The sequence below is a fragment of the Dromaius novaehollandiae genome, chromosome 20, assembly GCF_036370855.1.
Source record: "Dromaius novaehollandiae isolate bDroNov1 chromosome 20, bDroNov1.hap1, whole genome shotgun sequence".
Lineage (NCBI taxonomy): Eukaryota > Metazoa > Chordata > Aves > Casuariiformes > Dromaiidae > Dromaius > Dromaius novaehollandiae.
Genome location: NC_088117.1, coordinates 13,797,501 through 13,822,108, shown reverse-complemented (window position 1 = coordinate 13,822,108; position 24,608 = coordinate 13,797,501). Strand labels below are relative to the sequence as shown.

The window sequence follows — 24,608 nt, the reverse complement described above, 5'->3', positions numbered from 1 at the left end:
ATTACCTGTTATTGACCTTTACTTTATTAAAAAGATTTAAAATTAGCATTTATATATATACGTCCTTCCAAAAACTTTTTTTAATAAAGAAAAATATTTTTATAATCAAATTATACTTGCTAGCTGAGGTTATAGTTTCAAAGTTAATGTTAAATAAAGACAATAATTAAGAGTAAATATGATGATGTCTTGTCTTTTTTTTTTTTTTAATTTGTCTACAGGATTGACCCTTTCCGTAGCCTCCACTCGAGTTTCGCTCCCGAGCAGAGCGGCACGAACGAAGGCTGGGGACGGAGCGGGCGCCCGCGGCTCCCCTGGCCTCCCCAGCCCCAGCGGCCTGAAAGAAACGCTTCGCTCCTGCTTGAGGACAACTTCTAGGTTTTGCAGCTGATTCATCTGTTAAACTGAGCAGGAAGAAATTACGTCAACATTTGATCATGAAAGCAAAAAGTTTATTCATGTTTGAAACTACATATAACTACCACGAGGAAGACTTTTCAATCCAGGGTGTAATCCAGTTAGAAAGTAACACGAAACGTTTTAATACATTAGAATCACTGCCACAAATTATTTTCATGACTCGATCGGTTTCAGAATCGCATACAATACAAAAGAGAGGAGGGAAGGGCCCCTGTCACACAGGGGAGATATACAGTACTGAATACTGAAGTCTGTATGCATTACAATTAGTCGTTGTTTTTTGCGTGGATTAGTAACAAGATGAAGAACATTCAAAATGTTTCTCAGTATTTACAACAGTTTCACTGTTTTGTGTTAACCCTAAGACCCAATGTTTCCACTTCAGCTTCTTTAAAAGTTGCGAATGCAACCCTGATTTCTTTTAAAAGATTACAATGTACATTACATTTCATGAGGGAAACAAAGAGTTAATTACAAGATGCAAAAAGATAAGAAAGAGACAAACTACGGCGTGAGCATCGTTCAGAGGTAGTAAGTGAGCACTCTAAGCTACAGAACATGTCGAGTCTATTGGTTCGTATGAGTTCGCATGAGGTAATAAAGCTGTGTTTTGATTGGTGAGATGTATAAATACTCTTTTGCTACACTATATACAACACTCCATATAATGGTGCTTTTTTTCCTTTTCTTTTTTTCTTTTTGTTTGTTTGTCGCTGCCAAGAAGAAGTAACGAATCTTGGCGAGCGCGTGCAGCACCTAGCTCGTACTGTAAAACCCCAGATCTTGGCTTTCACAGGCATAAGCAGCAAGTATCTTCATCTCTTAAGAGCAATCTACGTCCGTTGTCGAGAGACAGGGAGGAGGCTCGGGGTCCGGGTACTTTTAGCAAAAAAAAAAAAAAATGCTCCTGGTATCCAATCCAATTTATAAAACAATCGATCACAACAAAAATGTGACGAATAAGGATTCTTGAACACGACCATTGTTAACTGAAATAACTGAACAGTTCCTTTTATTCCAACTCTATAAGAGATATGAAAAGATTAAACACAATCAAAGTCTGTGATTCAGTTTGACTTTCCACGGAAGTATGCAAGAAGTTAAATTTGGGTGAGGTGTTTCTTTGTGTCTGCTCTTGCTATTGAGGTTAAGCTTACACTGTACTTTTACCCTTAAGGCCAAGTAATTGGCAACTGTTAGACCAACATCGTTAAAACTGCTGATAATAAATTATGATAAAATAGTTACAGGGCTATAAACAATGCTAAATCTTGGCCTAATTGGATAAAGTGCTTTTTAACATTGTGTGTTTTAAGTATAAATACAAATGATTATGATACCTTTAAAAAACAGATTTACCAAGTTTTCTAATAAGACAAGGTTTTACAGTAAAGCTGTAGGTGGTTGGCTACAAAAAACTCTTTCCTTTTTCTCCTGTTACTCTGAATGCGCTAATCAAGGCATCTCAGCTCAGGGAAAAAGTGTTGCTAGGAGATTAGTTAGAGGTATCAGAGTGCACACTTCCCGGCCCTTCTGTCGGGGAAGTCACAGAAGATGGAGTAGTTGCGTCCTGCCAGCCTCCATTAGCCTGAAAAGGGAAAAACAATTCAATTGACAGCATTATGCGTATTAATTATATCGCACACTCAAAGCAGCAGCCTGGCAGAGCCGGTGCTTGGGAGGAGATGCTCTGGGAAAGAGATTTCCCTAAACTCCCTCCGGCTGCAACGTTTGCGGGAAGAACGAGCGAGCGCACATGACAAGAGACGCCGAAAGCACCCTTTGCGGATAGAGCGGGTCCGTGAGCGGAGGAGCCAGTTAGGAAAGCAGAAGTCCTTCAGGCAGCTGTTAGCGGTAATTATGACTCTGGGATTTCTGTGAAGATCATCCACACTTTAATGGAGAACATCCTCTAACAGCCAATACCTAAAGCTTTTTCCCCTGAGAGATGACTCTGGGAAATCAATATTTTACCCCACTTTTCTCCGTTTCACGTCCAGAAGTTCCCAACTGCCTTTCGCCCCCCAGCAGAGCTGTTCACGGAGCAAGTTTCACCTGCCGAATTCGGGTCCCACCAGCCTAAAAATACAGGAATGCGGGGAGGAAAGGGACTGCTCGGGTCGGTTTTCCAATTATCCGCAAGCGCAGCCTCCATTTCGGATGTTGCTCCCTGTCCCCGCACGCCGCCGGCCCTTTCCGCATTAGACCTGCATCAGCAGTAACAGCGCTCCGAAACAAATTTGCCTTATGTCTCGGCCTATAGAGGCAATTGCTGAAATCAATGTCTGATCAAATTTCTGCCGTGGCAGACAGCTTGTCGCTACATATTTTTATGTCAGTCAAGAAGAGGGCGGCGCGGGCTCGTGAGTTGGGGGACGCTGAGTGGAAGTGACGGGGCGGCCGCGGGAGAGCGCCTGGCCGCCGCGCAGCCGAGGGCCGTCCGCGGAGGAAAGGTTACCGTATGCTAATGTACGTACAACGGGCTTCGTTACCGAAGCGATCGGGCGGCCTCGCCCCGGCCCCTCGGCTAGAACTGCAGCTCTGGCTCCTCGATGACGCTCGCCCTCCGGAAAGGCGAAGCGGGGGCGAGCGATGCGCAGCGCCCGGCCGTGCTAAACCCGCAGGCTCTCACCCTTCCCCAGCACGCCGTCCCCGAAAATCCCCCCCTCCCAACACCTTGCCAGATTTCACCCGTGAAATTTGTTCCTCCTTCGCGATAAAAGCGAGTGCTTTATGGCTCGAGCGGGAAGAGAAAGGAAGCCTAAATAATTATCTCCTTTGCAGATGAAAAACAGCAAAGCGAGAAGCTCTTATCATGACAGATTCAAAGGTTTGGTTTCGGTTTCTCGTAAGTAATATTAATGGAAATACCAACCTGCAATCACACTAAGACTGAAAACTTAACACATGGTTTAAAATACTCAGCAGTTCAGATACAGATTGGAAATGTACAAAATCCCACTCTGAATGCAGAGGTAGCACTGCTTTTTATTTCTTGAAGATATGAAAATCTACTTAGAGAAAGAAAAACTCTTGTGCAGATATGAGTCTAAAGATATTCCATCTGAAGTAAACATCATTCCTCTTTTATCCAAATTTATAAACAACAAATGTACAATATTTTTACCCAGCTTGGCAGCTGGAGGAGAGGTTGTCAGCAAGCATTCTTTTTTTCAAATAAATTAATCCTTACTCTGGTGGTTTGAGATTATGCACTGTATTATACAACAGCGCCTTATCAGGCCTCATCAGTGAAGATGGAATTCATGTCTGTAAAATGCTGCAGGCAATCACAGTTTCATATTTTATCATGTTGATAAGGATATCGCAAATTCTCTGAAGCATTTCAAAACACTTAAATGAAAAAGGAGAAATGCAACTAAAAGGCTTTTTATATGGTTTGTTGTGGGTTATTATGAGTTATTTATAAACCCAAAAAGAAAGATTTGACATTTCAAATGTAAAAGATTTGAGTATTTAATGGTACTTTTTTCCCTTTACAATTGAACATCTTCAATCACATTTTAAATCATTAATATTTACTCTCATGGCAAGTGGAAATCCTAAAAAGGGGGAAAATCTCCCATTCTCTCTGGCTGCAGTATTTCACATTCGGTCTCTGCGTTCCTGCAGCAGCTATTCTTTCCTGCAGGTTCCTGATGCTGCTCCGCACCCGCTGCCCTAATCGACAGGGGGTCGTGAAACACTAGAGAAATCCCCGGGACGGGAGAGATGGTCTCTTGAAAGTGAATTCATTCTCTACAGTAGTTTTAAAGTTCATAAATATGAAGGGAAACAAAGGAAAGTCACCTCTTAAGCAAATGTGAAACAAAAAAAACTCTAAAAAGCATTAATTTTTAAAGTTGTAAATGAGAGAAACACATTGAAAATGAAGGATAAAAATGATTTGCAGGGGAGCCTTCATTACAGAGGTTTCCTCTGGGTGGTATTTTATCCCAGGCATTCGTATAGAGAGAATAATAGATGTGTGCATTTATTTATTCTAGAGCCTCCCTGTGCTAGTTACGGGGTCTAGGCTGGCAAGGTCTGGAGCACTGTCAGGTCCCATCGATTACAGTGAGAGTTAGGACATTTAGCACCTATCACGATCAAGCCTGTAATCCCTCAATTTACTAGCATCTGTTTGCCAGACTTACTGCTCCCTTTCCGTTTCTAGTAACAAGGCCAAAAGTACTTCTCAAACACAGAAAAAATGTGCACCCTTGAAATGGCTAAAAGTATATCAAAAGAACAGTCCTGACGTCTGATTGCGGGCAATAACAAACACAAGCAGAGAATTATCCGACCATCTCTCCGCAAAGAACAAGAGCCTTCTCTCCAAGGCTATTACAGTTTAACTCATACGGCCTAAAAAAAATCCGAATTGTTTGTACTCATGACTCTAGGAATTTTCTCTCTTCTTATGTTATCAAGACTCATAGCTGTATCAAGGGCTGTTTGTGGTTCATCCCCAAAGATGTGATATTAAAAAATGCTATTGCAAGAGTAATTAGTGCAGGTATTAACGACCGCATTTACCTGACACCGTGCTTATGGCTCTCGAAACTACTGTTCCCCCGGGTACTCACATTTAAATTATGTGGACTGTACAGTGAATTTCCTCCCAAGCCATCATTGTATCCTCCCGTCTGATTGATAACATGACGCAGGGTATCCACCTTAAAGTAAGGGGAAACAAAATTCATCATTCCAAATCTATTAAAACATCATCACTTACAATAGGCAACATTTTGAATTATGTGAGCCAAAAGGGTTTAGCATCTTCTATGAAAGACAAATTTATCAATCAAGAATGACTGGCAGAATTTCAACAAATCCTTGTATGTTAAAACCCATACATCTTTGCTTCTCACACCAGCCAAATAACTTCCTCACAGCAGTGCATCCCGTAGGTCCTTCTTAAGTGTCTGCAGCAAAGTGCTGTGCATACCTATACGTCGGTATGTGCTTGCACGTATGGGAAGAGGTTATGGAATATACACTGCGTATGGAGCGAGCCCTGTCTGAAGAGCTTGGAACTGTGACTGAGAATGAGTTGCGTTTTAGTAGCTCAGCTAGATGGGTTCTGACATTTAAATAAACAAATAAATAAATGTTTGTCCAATAAATGAAACAAAGATGCTAATTAAAAAAAAAAGTAAAAAAGAAAGAAAATTCACTGGATTTACTGTGTCTATGAAAGTCGGACGCACCCAATCCCATTCCATGAGCTCAAGCCAGAGCCGAATGCATTCACAAAGCTTAAAGTTTCAATCAGAAAAAAATCACTCTTTCCTTTATATTTGTGAAATTCAATGCTGGGGTAAGAATAGGTCACATTTAGAGCTATGCAGCCTCCCTTCTGCAGCGAGGCACAGGACATTTAATAGATTCAGAGTAAGGTGGAAATTTTTAGCCCAAACCCTACCCTGCTAGAAAGGCCCTACTTTGGGGCGTTTCTCCTACCTGTGACTGCACATTGGCTCCGACTTGGGACCCCTGGTAAGAATCCCCATTCAGACTCTGCATGTTCATGAACATGTCCCCAGAATTTGGGAGGTTAAAAGAACCAGAAGAACCTGGAAAGGAAAGAGTTAGGTAGCTGAATAACAGAGAGCTGCAAATATATAACCCTAAAGACCTCAGGGCAGGGGAAGGAAAAGAAGAGAAGGAGACAAGAAGGAGAGGCAGCGCACGACAGAGCGGCTCGGGGCCCCCGAGGAGGGCGAGCGGGGGCCGCGGCCGGCGCCCCACAAACCCGCTCCGGGAAAACGCGGAAAGCCAGCGCAACCTCCAGCGGATCGCTTCGTCCTCCGACGCCGGCACTAACTACTCTGAGCAAAACTCATTTGGAATCTGTGCTTAATGTCTCCTTCAAAAGGAAACGGTGGTAATTTCTAATTAGTCGACTTATTACTGTCAGAGGAGGAACCTTTTTTCTTACTTTCTTTTGATTAAAGGCTTTTTTCCCATGGATCTTTCTACCCTCTAAGAGTTGTCTACAACAAAGTTACAGCAAAACTTTACTGTAAATAGTGTCAAACACATCTGTGCTTTGTGGAAAACTCCGGAGCCCAAAAAAGCTACTTCCTCTTCAGATACTCCCCCTACTAATTTAATGCTTAGCTTTGCAAAACGTCAACATGCTAGCAAGACAGCTTTTAAATACTGTGAAAGAACACGCGGTATAGTGACTCCAAAATAAAAGTTGTATCTTCAGATGTGTGTGTATAATATCAGCCCGTTTTCAAGCAACCCAGCATTTAAACTCCAATTAGTGCCTGCTAGAATATTCCCCTTTTTTATTCTTATATAGGCAATAAATTTAGCAGTTCTAGAAAACCAGACTTGGAGCTCTGCCTCGTTTTTTTACATTATTTCCATTGAATGAGAAAACACTTAAAACTTCTAAATAAAAAAAGAAGGTGCCAGTCTGAGTGAGGCAGAGCGGGTCGCTGCGTGCACTGGGCGGGCTGGAAGCGCTGGCCCAGCTCTGCCCCTGCTCGAGGCAGCAGCAGCAGCTCCGCCGGCAGCGGCGCGGGGACCCCGGCAGCGGCAGCCCGGCCCCGGAGTCGGGTGGACTCGGCACCCCGGCCCGCGCCGCAGGAGCCGGGCGAGCGGCGCGCCCCGTACGTACCGGAGTTTGGTGTGGTGGGGGAGTTGGTCTGGTTGTTCTGGACGGCTGCGGCCACGGCGTGCGCGGCGGTCACGGCCGTCTTGGCCGCGTAGAGGTTGGCTTCTTCCTGGAACTTCCCTATGTTCTTCTTGTACCTGATTCTCTTATTGCCAAACCAGTTGGACACCTGCAGCGGGGAGAAGGGGAAGAGTGAAGCCCACAAAGCGGTTCACCGGGCAAAGCTCACGCCGGGAGGGCACGGCTGGTCCAGCAAAGGCACATTCCCCAGTCTCCAGTACAATATCTGCTGAGTCCCTCAATTAATTAAGCAATAATCAAGGCTCAGTTGAATATTATGGACACGAGCTATGCTTGGCTCATGGCAGAGCCGATGAACAAGGGTTAGTCTTTCACGACAACCTGTGTCTTGGAGTCTGCTGTAACGTTTACTATAGCGTTGTCTCCTCTTAATACGAGCCATTTGTCAGTGAAATCGGTGCGAGACCCCTACGACGTGCTGAAGGGGGGCAGAGGTGCCTCCCGGTTCAGCGCGAGAGCTGGAAGCAAATGCAATTGTTCTTTATTTTTGGGCTGGAACAACCTTGGCAGCCCACACTTAGAACCGTGTTTGTTCGGCTGAAAATGAAAGGAGTAACATAAATCAATAACGGCTGAAAAGTCACTTTGTCATCTCGCTTTGAAGATCCTGTACCGAGGCCAAGCCGGCTCACAGGGCACCGACTGCTCACCCAGACGCAGGTCACGGCTGGAGCAGCCTAGAGAAGTTTGCACGAGGCTTTCTCAGCCCCTCTAACAGTGCTCCCAAATAACAGCCCAGCTTGCAACACGGTGACAGCCAGCACCGCCAAGACGACACCTCGCCCAGAGCTCTGCTCTGCCCCGGCGCCCACCGCACCGCGGGGAAGGGAGAAGCGTCTGCAGCAAAAACAGGAGTGAAGGGGAGGGTGCTAGCAACGGTTTGGGCCATCACCGATACGGGTATTCACCACACCCTGCCCAGGGGGACAGCGAAGGACCGAAACGCCCAAGGGGACTGGAAATAGACGGTCCAAGGTGGCGTGGAGCACCAGGGGGGACGGGGGGACCTGGGCACCCCGCAGCTCTGGGATGCTTTTTAAAGGACGAGGCAGGCGGCAGAAAGAGCTTGGTGTGTCACGGCACCTGAGAGGGTTCCCATTAGAGGGAAGAGACAAATCCTACTGTATTTTACGTAGCTTTAGCTTTTGTTTTAACACAATTAATGCAAAGCCTCCAGCTTTTAACTGCAGCGGGAAAGGTGTACCTTATACGTTCTGCTCCCCAGACAATACTGCACTGTACTCTATATATTGCACTTAATATTACCTTGTCAGTCAGAGAGGCAATAATACATTAATGAAACCTAGCAAATAATTATTGTGGACAATCAGATTATGCTTTATTAACAGTTTCATAATTGAGGAATCTCTGTACATCAACCCTATTGTCCACGGACGTGTGCGAGCCCTCTGTTTATGCATACCCCTGGACCAATCAAGCAACAGCCATCACTAATAAAGGTTTATTTAATTCTCACAGTAAAATTTTAATATCACCAGCAGCCTGGGGAAGCCTCAACGAGTGGATTTGCTTGACATGAGATCGTTTCCATTCTGCTAGTCCCAATACTTCTTAATCTTTAATATCAAGGCAATTAAAATTAATGGCCACTCATCCAGAGCCACTGTGGGCAGTGTTTCCTTGACATCAATTGTTTGATGGGATTACCTAGAGGTTAAACTAACAAGCAAGGTTTAATTGGAAGCAATGAGAGGAGCAGCGATCGTACGTTATGTTTAACCCGCATACCACATCTAAATGAATATCCAGAAATGTTAAACTATTCCTGAGATTAAAACACGTGCTCCGCACGCGGGCAGGGCGCAGGGCCGGGGCTGCATCGCCGCCGCGGGATTTACCGCAGGGTTTGCACCCGGGGCCGCGGGCACCCAGAGCCGGGCGCACCGACAAGCCGGCTCTGACGGCCCGGGCACCCCGCCGATGTCCCGCAGCCCACGGCCCTCCCGCGCCGGCGGGGAGTCGCCCCGATTGCGACCGGCTTCGTCACGCACTTGTCATTAAAACAAACTATCTCTTCACGTGAAAACACAATGAACATCTTTCTCCTCCTGATCATTGAAGGCCAATTAATTAATTGGGCTTAATTGTATATTGCATTTCAAACAATACTGTTGCACTTATTTATCATGTTAATTACAATGTTAAATAAAAAGACAATAAATTATTACTTAAATCATCAAGATGCCTCATGGAGGATTTGGGATGGGGCCGGCCTGCCCTGTGTCTCCGCGCTGGCCGATTTCGTGGGATAAATCAGGGCTCGCTCCGCAAAAGCGGCGGCTGACACAAGAGCATCACTGTTGAAATCAGTGGACTAAATATTTACAGATCACGGAAAGTTTTCCATTGTGTTCCCAAGTATCCCTAGCATGGTTTATGCTCTGCACCTAATTAGATGTTAAAAATATGAAATTTTGAAAATATATGTGGAGCTTTCATGGGACACGTTCTATGGCTAATAATTCTACCTCTAGAAACCCTTTCCCCCCCCCTTTTTTTTTTTTTAAATTTGCTTTTTTTTTTCCACTCCCATAGAAAGTCAAGGGTCAGAGCCTCTAAATCTATAGCTCTTCCTGTCAACGGGGTTACAAAAATAAACAAATACAGACTCAGAAGAAGCAGGGGAGGTAGGGGTGTTGAAATCTAGCGTCTGCATTCCTTTTTTAAAAGAATTTTAAATATATTCTCTTGTCAAGCACATTCTTCTTTTGTTTGAAGCAGTGAAGAATTTTATTGCTGTAATCCACTGACACGCTTTCAGCAATGACTATGCCCTTTCTATAGCCCGCATGATAGACTGATAGTTGTTCATGACACCCTGAAAGAGGCTCATCTGCAAAAGTATAAAACATCAGCCTTGCAGCCATGGTAAGGGGAGAACAGATGATACAGTTTATCTCCCTCAAACACGTGCTGATCGGGTTGTTCTAAATTACAGCCGACGATGTTCTCCGTTAAGGACATTTTTTTTCCCCTAGAATTACCTTTTCCATACTCTTAAAAATGAAATTGTGCAGGGTGTTCATCTTAATAAATAGTTTGTCTTTATGCTTTTCTTGAAAAACCTTCTCTACATATTATTTTAAACACTGATATCAAAACTGAGACCATCTATCTCCTATCTGCAACTAAATGATTCTAGGAGACAATTTTCTTTGCAGCTCTGTAAAGTGCTACGGCAGCAAGATTTCCAGTGAGCTGCTTAATCCAGGGGGAGGATGACCCAAAATACTTACTAATTAAGAGTTTGAGGGAGAAAATGTTCTGCCATGAATCTGCCCCCAGCATTTACAAGCCACTGACAGTACAAGAAATATCTTGGATCATCGCTGGAAGAGACTACAAGGGACGTCTAGCTCAGCTGGAAGAAAGGACAAAGCCTCTTCATCAAACAGGAACCAAAACCTTTAAGAGTTTGGAAAGCTTTCCACTAACAGATATTTCTTTCATTTTCCAGCTCCTTACACTTCCAGGGACTTTGTAAAACGAGAGGTAAATAGCACACAGCGCCAGCAAAGGCACGTCTGAGGGACTCCTGGTCGAGGCTGCAGATAGGTATACCTAGAGATTTTGCACAAAGCCCTGTGCAAGGTGTACTTCAGCCATTCACTTGGATGCCGTTGCCTATCCCATGTGATGCTACTCCTGCCAGTCTTTTAAATGACTGATCGATTTACCCCGATTTCTGGATGACATCCTCTGACTTTTGCTGCCAAACACTAGAGCAGTATGCACTGTACCGTTCTACAGTGCATGCTCAGAGCTTTCCTGCTAGATGGCCTCAAAAATACATACATTTTTCAGTACGAAAAGAGACAACTTCAGCCCCGTTCAACCTAGTAAATATCACGTAATCCTGTAGTCCTGCCACATGGCCTTTGGAAATGCCTTTGAAAACCAAAGAATAGGATCTGTAGTATTCACATTCTCTAGCCGTGACAGCAGATCCATCAGGAACTTAAGCAGGCCAGCTGAACACAGTCACTCCCTCTCTCCCATACATGCTCCTCTCCCGTTAGATGATACATTGCCCAGTTTTCGAGCTTTCCCATCATCTGGAGCTTTTTCTAGCCATTTGTAATACTCGTGTGAGACTGAAGCTCTGATCGTGGCCCCAAATCTGCATCTGTGGAAGCTAATGCCCAGGTGCTGTGGTTAATGCTGTCCTTGCCGTGAGGCTGGAAAATGTCACCCTTCAAAACCAGGATGCTATAAACAGCGGCACAGAGGATGCAGCGCAGCTACTCCCATCACTCACCCGGACTTCCTAATGGATTCAAGAAACAACTAATACACACTCCTATCAAATATTAAAGAGACAAACCTACATCCATGTCACAGGCTCACCACTGCTGCTACATTTTTGGACCATCTGCCTGCTTTTTTTATTCCATTTACAACATATATGTTCAGTCTTATCAACCAACCAATTAAGAGAGAAACCAGATCTATTAGCACTAGCAACCATCAGTTATGGCTTCTCAAATGTTCCATTTCACTTCCTTCAGTCACTTCAGGCATATCTAGATCCAGCTCTTTATCAGTCCCCTCTTCAGAGCCACCGACACCTCCCCTGCCAGGCACACGGCACCAGGGGAAACACCTTGCCAGCAGGTCTGTCACACTCGCCACCACGGTGTGTCTTTCTCTCCAAATACCTTTCGCCAGCAGAGACGAAAAACCTTCAGTGGTTATTTAAAACAACTTCTCCAGCCTGGTCTTGATGGATCTTGCTCTCCTAACGATGCAGCAGGCTGCCTTTGCTCATGTGGATAGATGTTTGAATAGCACTTTGGGGAGACATTGCTATAAACTACCTTGCACCAAGGGGCCTGAAACCAATAGCAAGTCGTAGGGCTCTGGACCAAGCTGGCCAGGCATTTACGTACTCCGAAGCTTTTAGCTTGTGCCAGATATCCAAGACAGCATGCAGCAATGCCTGCGGGCTCCCCAGGGAGCTGCCCCACATCCAAAGTCAGCTAAATCATGTCAGATGTGGGTGTGCTAGGTGGCCTTTTTCACAGAAGGTTTCACTTGGAAGGCTTCAATAAAGTACCTGAATTTTTCATGGTTTCAATGGAAACCTATAAAGTAAATCACAACTCAGGTCTTAATTATAAAGCTAAAGGTTGTGTTGCTAATAATGCCAGCACTGCAGCCTGCAATCGTTAATAGTTAAGACATTAGCCGCAGGCATTGCTTCTCGGAAGGACCTGAAATATTGATAAGCAGAGTGATCGGACTGGGAGGAGGTGGCACGCCAGCACCCGCGAGTGGGCACCAGGGTGGCTGGAAAACTTGGAAACAGTCATTGAACTTTCTTTACTGCAACCCAAGTGACAACCTTTCCCAAAGCGCAAGAGCCAGATTTGCTGTGGGAGTATTTTGGTTTTCTATCAGATGTACAAGCCACGGGAAATGCAAAAGCGTTATTTTGCTTTTTGAACTATCTGGTGAAGCAAGCAGCGAAGGAAAGCTTGAGGTAACAGTGTCGTAGACCAGAACGTCTGCGAGAAAACAGTCTGGAGCTGTAAGATATATTTGGGCCTATATGGGAAACAGAGCCTTGGCTGTCAAAGGTGTGCATTTTTGGTGATGGAGATACTGTTTTTCTTCCATTAACACTATTGTAACATTTGTTACACATGATAAGGAGAGCCAATCTGCCTAGTACATTTTTGCTACAGAGAAACCACTCCTGTCACTTCACTAATATTGAGAAGCTGCTTAGAAAAAAAGACTTCAACCAACCAAAGAAATTCTGATCTATAAAGATAGATTATATATTTGTCAATAAACTGGCTTTTCCCTGAAATAATGGTAAGTTCTAATGAATTTATAGCAGACAATACAGCTCAACTATCTGAGAGCCTTACCGACTACACAGAGAGAAGTCTGATCTAAAGTAGGATGCTAAAGCTATATCCATTTTATTTCAATTTCAATCCTTGCACATAGATTCTTTTTATTCTAGAACAACCCCAGCCATCTGCCAGCACACAGCCTTTCCCGCAGAGCTTAGTCTCGTGCCATCTACCTGTCGAAGTTTACATCTCTGTACTGTCAGAAGCTTAACTTTAAAGGAATTACAAAGGTGCGCAGGGCAGAGACCTGCGTGTCGGAGGTGTCTGCTGCAAGCACAGCGCCGAGGTGCCCAGCTCCTCCGCAGCTGCCCGCCGTGGTCCCCCGGGGCCCCGCGCCTGCCCTCGCCGTCGTCCCCCGGGGCCCCGCGCCTGCCCTCGCCGTCGTCCCCCGGGGCCCCCGCGCCGCTTCCTACCTGCGATACCGTGATGCTGCACTTCTTTGCCAGCTCTTCTTTGGCTTCTTCACTGGGGTAAGGGTTACTGAGGTGGGAGTAAAAATACTCATTCAAGATTTCTGTGGCTTGTTTACTGAAGTTACGCCTTTTCCTTCTGCAATGAAAAGAGAAGGACATGCCTGATGGACACAGCCAGATCCCCGGCAGGGTCTGCAGAGGGGCAAGTGACCCTCATCTCACAGGGCCGTGCCTCACTACTCCACAGAATGACAAAATCTCATCAGTGGCCCCAAATCCCTGCCCTGCCACCAGCAGCTGCTGCTGGGAGGAGGCGGCAGCCGGCAGCACTTCTCCTCGAGTGCCGGGAGCGGGCAAGGGCCGAGCCCTGCCTCGAGCCGGCGCTGCCCGGCCTCCGCAGGCACCCTGCGGCCATGGGTCACGCTCGCCTCCGCGGCAGCGGGCTGGGACTCGGCAGCGGAGCAGGGCGCAAACGCCGCGGAGCAAAGGCCAGGGAAGGCGCCTGCCCGGGGGGGCTGCAGCACCCGGCGCCGGGAGCGGGCCTGCCTGCCGCAAAGGGCCCCAGCCGGGCGAGGAGCCCCCGGGGCACGTCACCCGCTCCCCCGCGCAAACGCTCCGGGCTGCCAGCAGCACGACAAACCTGTCTCCTCTCAGGGCAGCTCAGCTGGGGCCTCTGCCCAGGCGCGCTGGGGCGAGCGCAGCAGAAAGGGACAGGGTGGCTCAGCACCGTGTCCTCAAGCAGCGCTCGCTGCCGCTAATTGCCTTTCGGGGCTCTGGCAGGCGCAGGCGGGTGAGGCCCATCTGCGCGACCTCCTGCCGACGAGGGGAGCCGGGGACGGGCTGCCGCGTCCAGCGCGGGATGCCGCACCGAGGCATGCGCTCGGCCACGCGGCCTGGCCCAAACGTAAGTTTCTCCTGAGCGTGCTGCCCCGGCGTGTGCTCCAGCCCACAAGGAAGCGCGAGCAGCAGAGCGGTGGCAGCGAGTCTGGCCGTGCAGACGGCTCTGCGCTGCTTTCGTGCTGCACCGCGTTACAGCACCAGCACCTGCACAGCTGCGGCGGCCTCTCCCTGACATCGGCTGCTCTCCTCGCCCCCGAGAACATCCTTCCGAAAGCACCGGTTAAACATCTCCTTCAGAGCCCCCTTCCCCTCCGGGCTGCTTGCACTCAAACCGTCTGCGCCTCAGGCCAGCAAGCAGCCGAGCGGCAATCCCCCCGTGCTCTGCTCCAGGAGCAGCACGATGCTGCTAACTACGCTGTATCCTGGAGCAGGCAGACTCTCTCCCTAGAGCTGTGTTTATCTCATTACTGTGCTTCCGCTCATTTTGCCTTATTTACCTTCCTCCTTTTTAAAGAAATCACTTTAAAATGCGCATCTGCAAGCTTTACCTTTGCAGTTACTGGAGCTCTCCATAGACATTTCCTCCAACTGTTTGTAATTACCCTAATTTGCCACACCTGCCAGTGACCTCCTTGTTAATAAAATTATTTTGCTCTTGTTTAGCTCCTCACAGCTTTCAGGTGTGAAGCATGAGCTAGTTGCGAGAGGGAGGCTCTGCATGGTGCCTGTTTGCTCCTCCAGGCTCGGAGGCTCAGCCCAGCCTCCCTGGTACTGCGGGGCTCAGCTAGCTGCCAGGGTCTGCACGAGCTGGTGGAGCTCTGCAAAGGGTGCTGCTGCGGCCCACGTCCCAGCTCGTCTGGGCTTCCAAAGAAATCCGGCTCTTCCTAATTCCTGTCTGTTTCTGCTCCTTCCTCACAAGCTAAAGGCAGAGCTCAATACCTGCAGGCAGATGCTCTTTCCTATTTTTCTCTTTTCATCTCTGGCTGTGCCAGCGCCTGCTTGCTGGGTGGCACCCCCAGGAACGGGAAAGCTGCTCTTCCCACCCCTTGTGAGCACTGGAAGCTGTGAACACTTGGCTGGACTTGCCAGTCGCGAAGCAGCATAAGGAAAGGAATCTCTCAACAGCTCCAGCTCGCTTTAGGAGCTGGCTGGCTGCTGAGAATGGTGCCGAGCTCCGAAAGCAATACTGAATATTAGAGAGCTGCTGGTTTGGGCTGGTTGAGAAGGTGCTGGTTTTCCTTCCTTGTCAGGGGTGGCTTGCACGCCCCTTGCACACATCCCGCGCAGCTCCCGTGCTAGCAGGGTGCTTGTGTGCCCCTTGCACACATCCCGCGCAGCTCCTGTGCTAGCAGGGTGCTTGTGTGCCCCTTGCACACATCCCGCGCAGCTCCTGTGCTAGCAGGGTGCTTGCACGCCCCTTGCACGCATCCCGCGCAGCTCCCGTGCTAGCAGGGTGCTTGCACGCCCCTTGCACGTGCATCCTGTGCAGTTCCTGTGCTAGCAGGGTGCTTGCACGCCCCTTGCACGTGCATCCTGTGCAGCTCCCGTGCTAGCAGGGTGCTTGCACGCCCCTTGCACGTGCATCCTGTGCAGCTCCCGTGCTAGCAGGGTGCTTGCACGCCCCTTGCACGTGCATCCCACGCAGCTCCCGCGCTAGCTGGCTAAGAAAACAGAGGGCGAGCAAGCCTAGCCCTTGCACTAACGTTTGTTCAAAAGACGTTGGCGCTGCCATGAAAGCAAAACTCCCTTTCGCAAAGCAGCCTCTGCGGGAGGGAGCGGCGCTCCGAGCTGTTTCCTAGGGGCACAGCAACCTAGCGCTGGGCGATCCCTGCCCGCGGGTGGATGCAGCTCCCGTGGAGGCCTGGATCTCTGTGAGCTGCTCCGTGACCACCCCTCCTTCCCCGGCAAAGCAGAAGGGCTCCTCTCGCTCCCTTACCTGGCATCGAGGAACCTTGATCTTAAAATCATTACTGCTTCGCAAGTACTTTGTTTGAGCTGCATCTGGATGGAGCTGAATTTTCGATGAATGATGCCCACCATCCTCTCAATCTCCTTGGGAGAAATGGGACGTGTCCGACTCTGCTCTCTGAGAAGGTTCATCACGTGTGTAGTAAACTCGTTGCACGCCTGCGAAGGAAGGAGAGGCTGAGAAACGGCGCTGCACGGCCCCGCAAGGACACGAAGGGCGACCCGGAGGGAAGGAGCATCCCCCAGCCCTCGCGAGGTCCCCAGCCGGCCCGGGAGGGAGCCCCGAGCTGTCCCCGGCTCTGGCCACCCACGAGCGGCCTCAGCAACCAGGTAGTGCACTAAGACACCCCCGGCACCGCTGCAAGCGAGGTCTGGGACCTCCCCAGGGCAGCCGCGGTGCCGAGCAGCTGCGGCAGAGCTCTTCCTAACACTCACTCCTTTCCAGGCGTGCAGACAGGCTGCTCTCCTACCTCCGCAGAGAGCCCGCAGAGGTCAGGACCGGAGTATGTACATAACTGCAGGCAGGGGGATAACGCGAGCGGGGGGCACGCGCTGAGCCCAAGGAGCCGTCTCAGGCGGGAAGGGCTGTCCCGTACCGCGAATCACGGGACTTCCAGGCACGCAAGCAGCCCCGAACAGGCGGCGTGCAACCGTTCAGATCAGGGTAGTTGGAGCTTTTTGAAGTGACTCGCGCAGTTCTGTCTAAAACGTGGAATTTCAAAGAGGCTGCGAGGCATCGCAGCCCTGCCTGCGCCTGGCCTCTGCTGCGCTGCCAAGCGCTGGGGGGGGAGGCGTTAGAAGCCATCAATTATCAGCCCCAGACGATGCAGGCAAAAGGACACGACGATACGAACTTCTCCAGGCTGCATCATCAACAGACTTCTCCTGATCCGAGCCTCGCATGAGCAAGCGGCTGCCACGCTGGTGTTCCGGCTTCCCCCCACGCAGGCTGCACGCTGCCACAAACTAGGCTGATTTATGTCTCCTTTATCCCTTTCAAAAACAAAAACTGGGATTCTCATCTACTAGAGAGAACCGCGCTGCAGCCACAGGACTAATCCCTTCCTAAGGGCTTGGAGGGGAATTCGGCCGCGTTTCAGGCACTAACCTATCACTGTCCCAACGCAGCCTTTAAGAGAGAAGAGGAGACGGGATGCTGCACCGGTTCTCTGTGTTTATAAACATGCAGAAGATAAACTGCTGCTCTGTTCCCGTGAACACTTATCACACAAAGGTGGATGTATCAAAGGCTTAAGTATCTTCAGGAGGTGTATGCACGCTGATTATACAAGGGAGCAGATATAATGCAAAGCTGAGTGATAATCGCTTCCAAATAAGGCCAAAGGATTTCAGTCTCATGCATCTAACATAATGGGCTATGAATAGGATACTCAGCAGTCACTAAATCATGCGGAGGAAACAGTACAAATACCTTGTTCAGACCACATATGTTAAATATCTATTTGATACTAGCTCCTCTTTTTCTTCTAAAGCTAGGGTTAAAAAGACCTTAAAATTTGTCTCACACCTAGATTTTCAGTGATTCTCTTGCATTTCAATGGATTTTGTTAGGGAAAGAGTTAAAAGTGAAAAGTTGATGCATCTGAAAACTCATAATTTCCTATAACATTTGCTGAACGTCTCACAACTTATTAAGTGAAGCCATCTATGAATGCAAATGCTGATTAGCAATTTGGCAATAGCCCAACATTCGCAGAATTCACATAGCTTTTCTTTAAACCAGTAGTTCATACATGATTAATTAGAACATCTCATTTATGTAGTGTGCACTTTAGCTCATTACTCTAAGTAAAATTCGTTAAGTATTTACATTTAGATAATTAAAATCTGGGTACACCCTTAAGAAAGATGCATACACTTCAGGCAGAGTGATTTTTTTTTCTTTACACTACTGAAAGTAAATTACAGGCTAATTTACATCCGTGCTCACCCGTTTGGAGGCAGCGCTCAGCCCGGCTCAGCGCCTCGCCCGGGGAGGTGCAGGTGCCCGGGGGCCCCACGCCGCGGCCCGGGGCTCCCCGCGGCCCCCCCTCCCTGCTCGCCCCCCAGTAGTCCCGGGCAATAACGACCGGCTAGCACTAAACCGCAGGACGGCTGCGGCCCCGGGGCGGGCGCCTCCGCGGGCTCCGCTCCCCTGCTCTCCCCGGTAAGAGCGACCGGGTCGTGCAGACCCGACCCGAAACGCGGCCCGTCCCGGACGCTCGGACCCGCAACCTCAGGCGCTCGCAGGCGCCTGCCCGCGCCGCTCTTCCGCTCGGAGCCCAGCTGCGCTGCGCGGGACGCCCCGAGGAAGCCGACCCGCCTGCCGAGGCCGGGGCGAGCGCGAGCCCTGCGCCCCATCCCCGGGCCTCGCCGCGCTGCGCGTCAGACCCGTGCTGCACCTCCACGCCGAGCCGCCCGCAGAAACTGGGCACGCAACCGTCCGGATGCACCCAGCCCACTCCTACAGTAGCAGTTTCGGTTCATCTGGTAAATAATGCACAGCGGTAAAGTCACGTATGCACCAAAATGCAGCAACTACTTCCCTGAGACAAAACAGTGGCTCTGACTAGCCTAAGAGGACTGCTAAATTAAAGTATTTGGCGCTGAAAGAATGTTTCGGGCACAATAACGTGCCTCATTATTTGTAAAATTGGGTAATTCGTTTTTAAAGTAGTATAAAAATCGTAACTATTACAATGAAAATATTTTCAGGCATTTGTTTATCCTGAAAAGTACTTCTCCGCAAATACAGTATTGAAAAAGGGCTGTTTCAAAGCTAAAGTGAGTTTCCTGCTTTCAAGAAGCAAAAAGCTTTCCTTGCATTTACTCAAATTGCTTGAAAAGACTTCGTTTGGTTACAGCTACTTAAAGGGCCTCATTTTAATTTATTTCTCCCAGCACATCCCATCTGTAGTTACCTCGGCACAGCAGAGTGGAAGTGAGCTCAGAAGACTCTGATGCTCTGTCTTGTTTTCTCGTGTTTATTTACAGTGTCCAAGCTACTTGATCCCTTTCTCACTACTATTTTTCAGGCCTCTGCTCGGTGCCCAAGACATTATTAATAATGTCAGGTTATAAGTGATGGCCTTGTTAACCCGCCCAGAAACCTTGCAGGAGCAGAGGATGCTTCTGGCCTTAATGCCGAATCGAGACTCCTCCGACGAGCACAAGGAAAGAGAGGAAATGGCCCCAAACGCCCGCGACCTGCAGCGCCCGTCTGCACCGGCGCAGCGGCACCCTGCCAGCGCTCGGCGGGCCCGGGGTGCTTCCGAGCCGCCGCGCTTCACCCCGGCTCGGGCTGAATTCAGACGACATGTGCGAGCACAGAAAGCAGGTTCCCAGATGCTCCGGGAGGCCTGGGACCCTTACAGTACTTTTGCCTACAGCAAAAAACGTATTTCAGTGTAATTATAGAAGATAGCTTTCAGTATGTCATCTCTATTACAGTAGCTGTAAATTATGGAAAGAGCTGCCTGTGTACGACCATTTCTCCCGGCGCGAGGCGAGGGGAGAGCAGTCTGATGGCGTGACACACTTTCCATTCTGCCTTTTTTTTCTTTTTTTCTCAAGTGCATTCCCCTAACTGGCAACAACTGTCAGAATCAAACTCCGCCTGGAAGCCGTCCGCAGGAAGACGCTCCGGCTCCCGCTGCCGGGTGCGGCGGGAAGCGGAGGCGCGGGGGCCAGAGGGGACGGCAGCAGCGGCCCCATCCGAAGCCTCCTCCCGCTCCGCGGGGCCGTGCGCGCTGTCTGCCCGGGCGGGAGGGCAGCGGCGCTCCGGAAACCTGCAGCCGGCGAAGGCAGAGATGCGGCGTCCTGGCTGCCTCTCAGCCGCCAAGACAGGCACTGTTTGGAGACAAACTGGTGGCAGACAGGGTGCTGCGAGGCTAGGGAAAGCATCATATTTCTGCAGAGCAGACGTTGCTGGGTGTCAGGATCAACAGGGGGAAACGCTCATGTTTCAGATCAGCTCAGCTCTACCTCTCTCTCCTTCTCCTAGCAGCACTTGAGCATCCTCCAAGGTTTCCTGCGGTGTGGACGGATGGCTGTGACATTTCAGCTGAAACCTTTGTAAATGGAGCTACAGGGCTAAAATTGCTAGTGCTTCCCCCACATCATTAAACCTATTAGAGTCCGAGGACACTTGCCAGGAAACGGCTGTCAGCACCAACCTGAATTTGCTTTGGCCCCAAACCCGCCTGCAGCTTGTGTCCCGTGCTCCTACACGCGCCTTCCCGCTGGGCGCTGCTGGGCCGTTGGGCGGCCGTCCCTCTCCGAGCCCCACAGGCCGCACGTTTGTTAGCGGGTCCCCCGGCATATCGGGGTGCTCGAAGGGTTGTTTGGGGGGAGGAGATTTGCACAGTCCCGGTTATTTGCTCAGGCGAGCGCGGGACTCCCCGCCTCGGCTTGGGAAGCCACCGCCGTGCCCTCGCCGAGCGGAGGAGGCGCAGGGCTCGCGAGCGCTGAGGACACTGCCGGGAGGGGACAACGGTGACACGGCTTGAGGCTTGCAAGGGCCTCGGGCCTCTCCTTTCTCCCCTGTCTCCTCCGATGCAGCTGCTCATCGAGAAGCCAGAAGAGAGACTGGACAGAGAGGTCTCTCTGTTAGATTACGGAGCCACGACGGCAGCCGGGTCCTGCTGCCCGGCCCCAGCCCGGGGACAGGGTGACGCCGCTCGCAGCTCCCCCAGGCAGCAGTTCTCAGCGGCTCCCGGGGCGTCACACTGGCAAGCGCGGCAGGTCACCGAGGGCCGGCAGGGAACTCAGCGCCACGGGTCTCTGCAGCGCACGCGGCTTCACACAAAACCGCTGAGTGCTGATGTCAGCCCGAAAAGGTTTCACTGTGACCTTGATTTCCATATTTCCTATTAGCAACAGCAGCTCCCAGAGCCGAGCACGAGACGCTGTGCCTGAGCCTCGCTGCCAGCGCCCGCGCCGACTGCCACAGCTGACTCAGCAGCGTCCGCTCCTCCAACGCCGCGCACCCGCGCTTCCCAGGGATCTCCTCTCCGATGCTTGCAACACCTCGTACCCACGATGCCCAGGGATCTCCTCTCTGATGCCTACAACACCTCGCACCCGTGATGCCCAGGGATCTCCTCTCCGACACCTACAACACCTTGTACTCATGATGCTCACTGATCTCCTCTCCGACACCTACGGCACCTCGCACCCGTGATGCCGACTGATCTCCTCTCTGATGCCTACAACACCTTGCACCTGTGATGCCCAGGGATCTGCTCTCTGACACCTAAAACACCCCATACCCGTGATGCCCAGGGATCTCCTCCCCAACGCCTACAACACCTCGCACCCGTGATGCCCAGGGATCTCCCCTTTGACGCCTACGGAGAAGGCTGAGATCGCCAGCACGGTCCAGGCGTGTGTGCTCCTTGATCCGCCACACACCAGTCGTACAGGACTTCACTGCTGGCTACCTAAAGAGCACTGTGTCGTAGGAAACCTTCCTCCTTCCTCCCTCACTGGACTGGCTCTGGAAGGGGAGAAACACTGGCTCTGGAAGGGGAGAAACACTGGCTCAGGTGTTGCTTTTACGTGGTTACAAACAACAGAAAACAGTCAGGCATGCAAGACATGCATCCTGCGTCCAGGGAGGGCCTCCTCGAAGAGCGAAGGCCTCGCACTACTGCACACCTCTTTCCCAGAGAGAGGGGTTGGGGAAGGGGGAAGAGGGGACGTGTCTTCGAAGCCCTGGACAGAAACAGGAGCTGGCAAGCAGAGGAGAGCAGCAGCAGGTACACATACAACTGTGAGAGGCTGATGTCTGACCTGTTCATATTTCTCCAGCTCTGTGTGATAGATTTGTCTGATCTGGGTCAATTTGGCTCTGTAATCTGAGTGTTCAATAGAGTTATCTGAAGACCCTCCAGAGGCTGCTGCGGCTGCAGCTGCTGCCGCCGATCCCCCACCTTTCTCCGGACCTGAGACTCCTTCTGCCAGAAGCATATTGTCTAGTCTCATTAGCTGGGGATCGGGAGGGTCTTCCTCCTGGGCTCCTCGGATGCTCAAACCTTGGGCAAAAAAGAGAGAACAAGAGAAAACACAGTCAGTATTTCTTGCATCTGCCAGGCTGCTGCCCGCTCACCGCCGGTCGGTGACAGCTCTCCCTGCACAGCCCTTCTGCTCGGGGGACCAGCGCAGGCCGGGCCCGGACGGCAGCCCTTCCTCCATGCGGACGGTGCCCTAGCACGCCTGAAAGGACACGGTCCTCACGGAAAAGTCCTCTGAGGTTCAACACAGGCAAATTTAGCGGGTTCACAGCAGTTCTGTAGAACCCTATTGGTTCTAATAAAGAGTAAGAATGTCTTCTAGCGCTTTTAAAGGACCCTGCAGAATTTTTAAACACTTCATTGTGAGCATTACGAGAGCACTCACATGAGTACAGACACACGCCTTCCGGTTGTTTTTGAAGACGTATCTAAATCTACGCAAGGCTGGCATTATCACTACACATTATATCACTTTGATGCAAGACCATGTGGTAACAGTAAGTGCATTATTTATTTGGAAATAATTGATTTGCTTCTCATTTCCTTCCAAATGGATCTAAGCAATACGTTATTCTTACTGAGACTTGCCCCGCTGAATTCCACCCTGCCGCAGAGCCTAAGCGCTGGTTATAAACGCCTGGGGAAAGCGCTGCCCCTCGCCACCCACCTACAGCACACGTCCCGCCTCACACGGAGCCACACCAGGCTTTTTCCACGCGTGCCGGCGGGCTCCGACCTCGCGCAGGCGCCCTGTGCTGCAGGTTCACGCAGGAAAAGGGCAGCGGCTGGTGACACCTCGGGAAGTGCCGCTGCGGGGAGGCGGCTCTCAGCAGACCCTCCCGCCCGCGGGCTGCCACGCTCCCCCGCAGCGCAGCACGGCGCCTGCGAGCGCCTCTGCAGAAGCCGAGCACGCGCAGTCGGAACTGAACCCCTTTCTACTCCCCGGTCATCTAATGCTGGGATACGAAACATGTGTTAAAAATTGCCAGTGCTATTGCGGTGTGTTGTTGGGAGCAACGTTTTAAATCTAATTTCTGTTTCAAATCGAGAATTTCCGAAGTGATGCTCAGTCAGCAGTCTCATCTGCATCCTATAGATCAAGCCTGACAATTTGTGGGTTTAATCAGGTCACGCAGGCACAATGCCAAGCTGTTACCAACAATGCCGAAAACAAAGTTTAAAAATAATTACGGTAGCATAAAAATCACTAGAGCCGTGGCTTCTTGGATCAACATTTCCATTAAAGAAGTAACACCACCACGTATATCCCAGCCCAGTTAACCTCTTTAGATCTGTTCAAAGCAGGTATTCAAGGACTAGCCAGGCAGTGCCGGTGGCTCTGCAGCTGGCAGCTCCTCTTTGCGCTCTGCCGCGGGTCCGCGCCCGTCCGGGCCCTCGCCACGGCGCACGCTCTGCCCAGGCCGCGGCACCGCGAGCTGCCAAGCACCCAGCGGAGCTCCGGCAACGCGGTCGTCTGTGCTAGCCCGAAAACAGCAGCTGCTCTTCCGGAGACGGAGTTCATTCCTTGACGCCCAAACTCCGCACGCAGCACGACGTGACCCCCGGGCTGGCCAGCCTTCCAGACGCGAGAAGGCACCGCATTAATTTCGCTCTAAAATATACATTTTAAACCTGTCACCTTCATTTAAAAATATAATTCCATATAATTTCATGGGAATAATAAAAATGTCTCATCATCTCTTTAAATTATTTCTGTTGCCTGTTCAGAGGTTCACAGATGAACACGGCTTGAAAATGCACTGCGCTATCGTCGCGCGCTCGGGAGCTGGCAGCGGGCACGCCGCAGGGGAGGGCGGCCCTGGCAGCGGGCTGCCGCGACGCTGCTGCCGCGTCGGCGAACGCCTGGCCGGGGGGGACCGATCCCCGGGAGAGCTCCGGGCCACGGCTGCCGGCCTGGACCTCCCCGCGCTCCCTCCAGCTCCGCGGAGCAGAGCCAGCCGCATCCCAGCCAGGACCTCTCCATCCCTCGCTCCCCTTATTCCTCTTTGCCTTGCTGAGCTTGCTCTCGCACGTCTTGGCCAATGTATTTCTGCTAATATGGAGATGAAATTCTCTGCTGCTCTGGTGAGGTATTTCTTCTGTTTATCTCATTCCTTCTCATTTCTGGTTTTCGATATTTTTAACAGCATTCTGTTTTCCATCCACTCTACTCTCTACACTCACGTTTCCTTCTCATGAATGATTTCTATTGTTATTTCTTCTTTTTGCTCCTGGACTGTTTCTTGGTCCGTGTTTCCTGTACTCTGTTCCAGCTGTTTTTCTGCAGCTGCATTTCTGCTACGATATTTATTCACCCTTCCAGTATCTTAGTACTGGTCCTACTCATCTCTCC

At 50.3% G+C, this 24,608-nt stretch overlaps 1 protein-coding gene across 6 annotated transcripts in view; it reads right to left on the bottom strand.

Moving 5' to 3' along the window:
* Positions 1–430: 430 nt before the first annotated feature.
* Positions 431–24,608, bottom strand: part of PBX3 (PBX homeobox 3) — a 107,459-nt gene continuing 83,281 nt past the window's right edge. For 3 of the 6 annotated variants that reach the window (XM_064524001.1, XM_064523998.1, XM_064523996.1), the window contains exons 3-9: positions 22,035–22,276; positions 16,210–16,400; positions 13,434–13,569; positions 7,058–7,223; positions 5,887–5,999; positions 5,010–5,099; positions 431–2,008 (exon numbers count right to left, since the gene is read on the bottom strand). In XM_064524001.1, coding sequence (XP_064380071.1) covers positions 1,916–2,008; positions 5,010–5,099; positions 5,887–5,999; positions 7,058–7,223; positions 13,434–13,569; positions 16,210–16,400; positions 22,035–22,276 — 1,031 coding nt within the window. In that variant the 3' untranslated portion in view covers positions 431–1,915. Of the gene's footprint in view, positions 4,180–5,009; positions 5,100–5,886; positions 6,000–7,057; positions 7,224–13,433; positions 13,570–16,209; positions 16,401–22,034; positions 22,277–24,608 lie in introns of all 6 variants that reach the window. The other 3 variants (XM_064523997.1, XM_064523999.1, XM_064524000.1) reach the window with 3 other exon arrangements.